The 705-nt window shown below is 46.5% G+C and overlaps 1 protein-coding gene across 1 annotated transcript; it reads right to left on the reverse strand.

Moving 5' to 3' along the window:
- Positions 1-87: 87 nt before the first annotated feature.
- LOC110034436 (multiple organellar RNA editing factor 8, chloroplastic/mitochondrial-like) lies at positions 88-547 on the reverse strand (the record flags this gene model as incomplete). Its single annotated transcript, XM_020738696.1, has 1 exon — positions 88-547. A coding segment is annotated over exon 1 (377 nt), but the record flags the coding sequence as incomplete, so codon positions are not given.
- Positions 548-705: the final 158 nt, after the last annotated feature.

Raw genomic sequence — 705 nt, forward strand, 5'->3', positions numbered from 1 at the left:
ATAAGAACCCATTATCTATACACAGTACAATAATTACAATATGAAGAAATCTGCCAAGAACCAGAAGGTAGAAAGAGCGGAGCAAACCTTCCGACAACTTGGGCTAGTGTTTTAATATATGAATCGATAATCTCATCCCTGGTCAATTTCTCATCGGGCTTCTCCACAACAACAAGCCAGTGCTCGAAGTCGCATCCATCAAGGAGAATCGTCTCCTTCGGGGGCCGGTTGCTCCAATTCGGAGACGGATCTTGAATGGATGAGGTTGTCGACCGAGTCGAAAAACATCGGCCAGCGACACCTCGGCGATCGATCACAAGACGCAAGCCCTCGCTGACGGAGACGAGCGGCCGGAGTTGCGGAATCGGACAGGTGCGAATGGAAAAGGTCCGATATGCGAAGGGGCGTGAGGTGGGGGTGCAGATGGCACGAAAACGAGATAGAAGAGAGCACGTCGTCGCCATAGTGGAAGAAGAAGGTGAGAGGAGAGTTGGAGATAAGAAAACCCTAGAAAGAGGTTTCGAGCAGAGGTTAGGGTTTTTCGTTTACGAATCTCCGCTTTATATGGACTAATAAAAATGAATTGTTTGTATGGGCTGCAATCTCGGCCCATTTTATATAACCATATGGAGTTTGGGACTGCATTCTCGGCCCATTTATGACGGTTTTATTATTGTTGTAAATAAATGCTGTCATAGTGATTTT

Source organism: Phalaenopsis equestris, unplaced genomic scaffold (assembly GCF_001263595.1).
Source record: "Phalaenopsis equestris unplaced genomic scaffold, ASM126359v1 Scaffold187279, whole genome shotgun sequence".
In the NCBI taxonomy this organism is placed as follows: domain Eukaryota; kingdom Viridiplantae; phylum Streptophyta; class Magnoliopsida; order Asparagales; family Orchidaceae; genus Phalaenopsis; species Phalaenopsis equestris.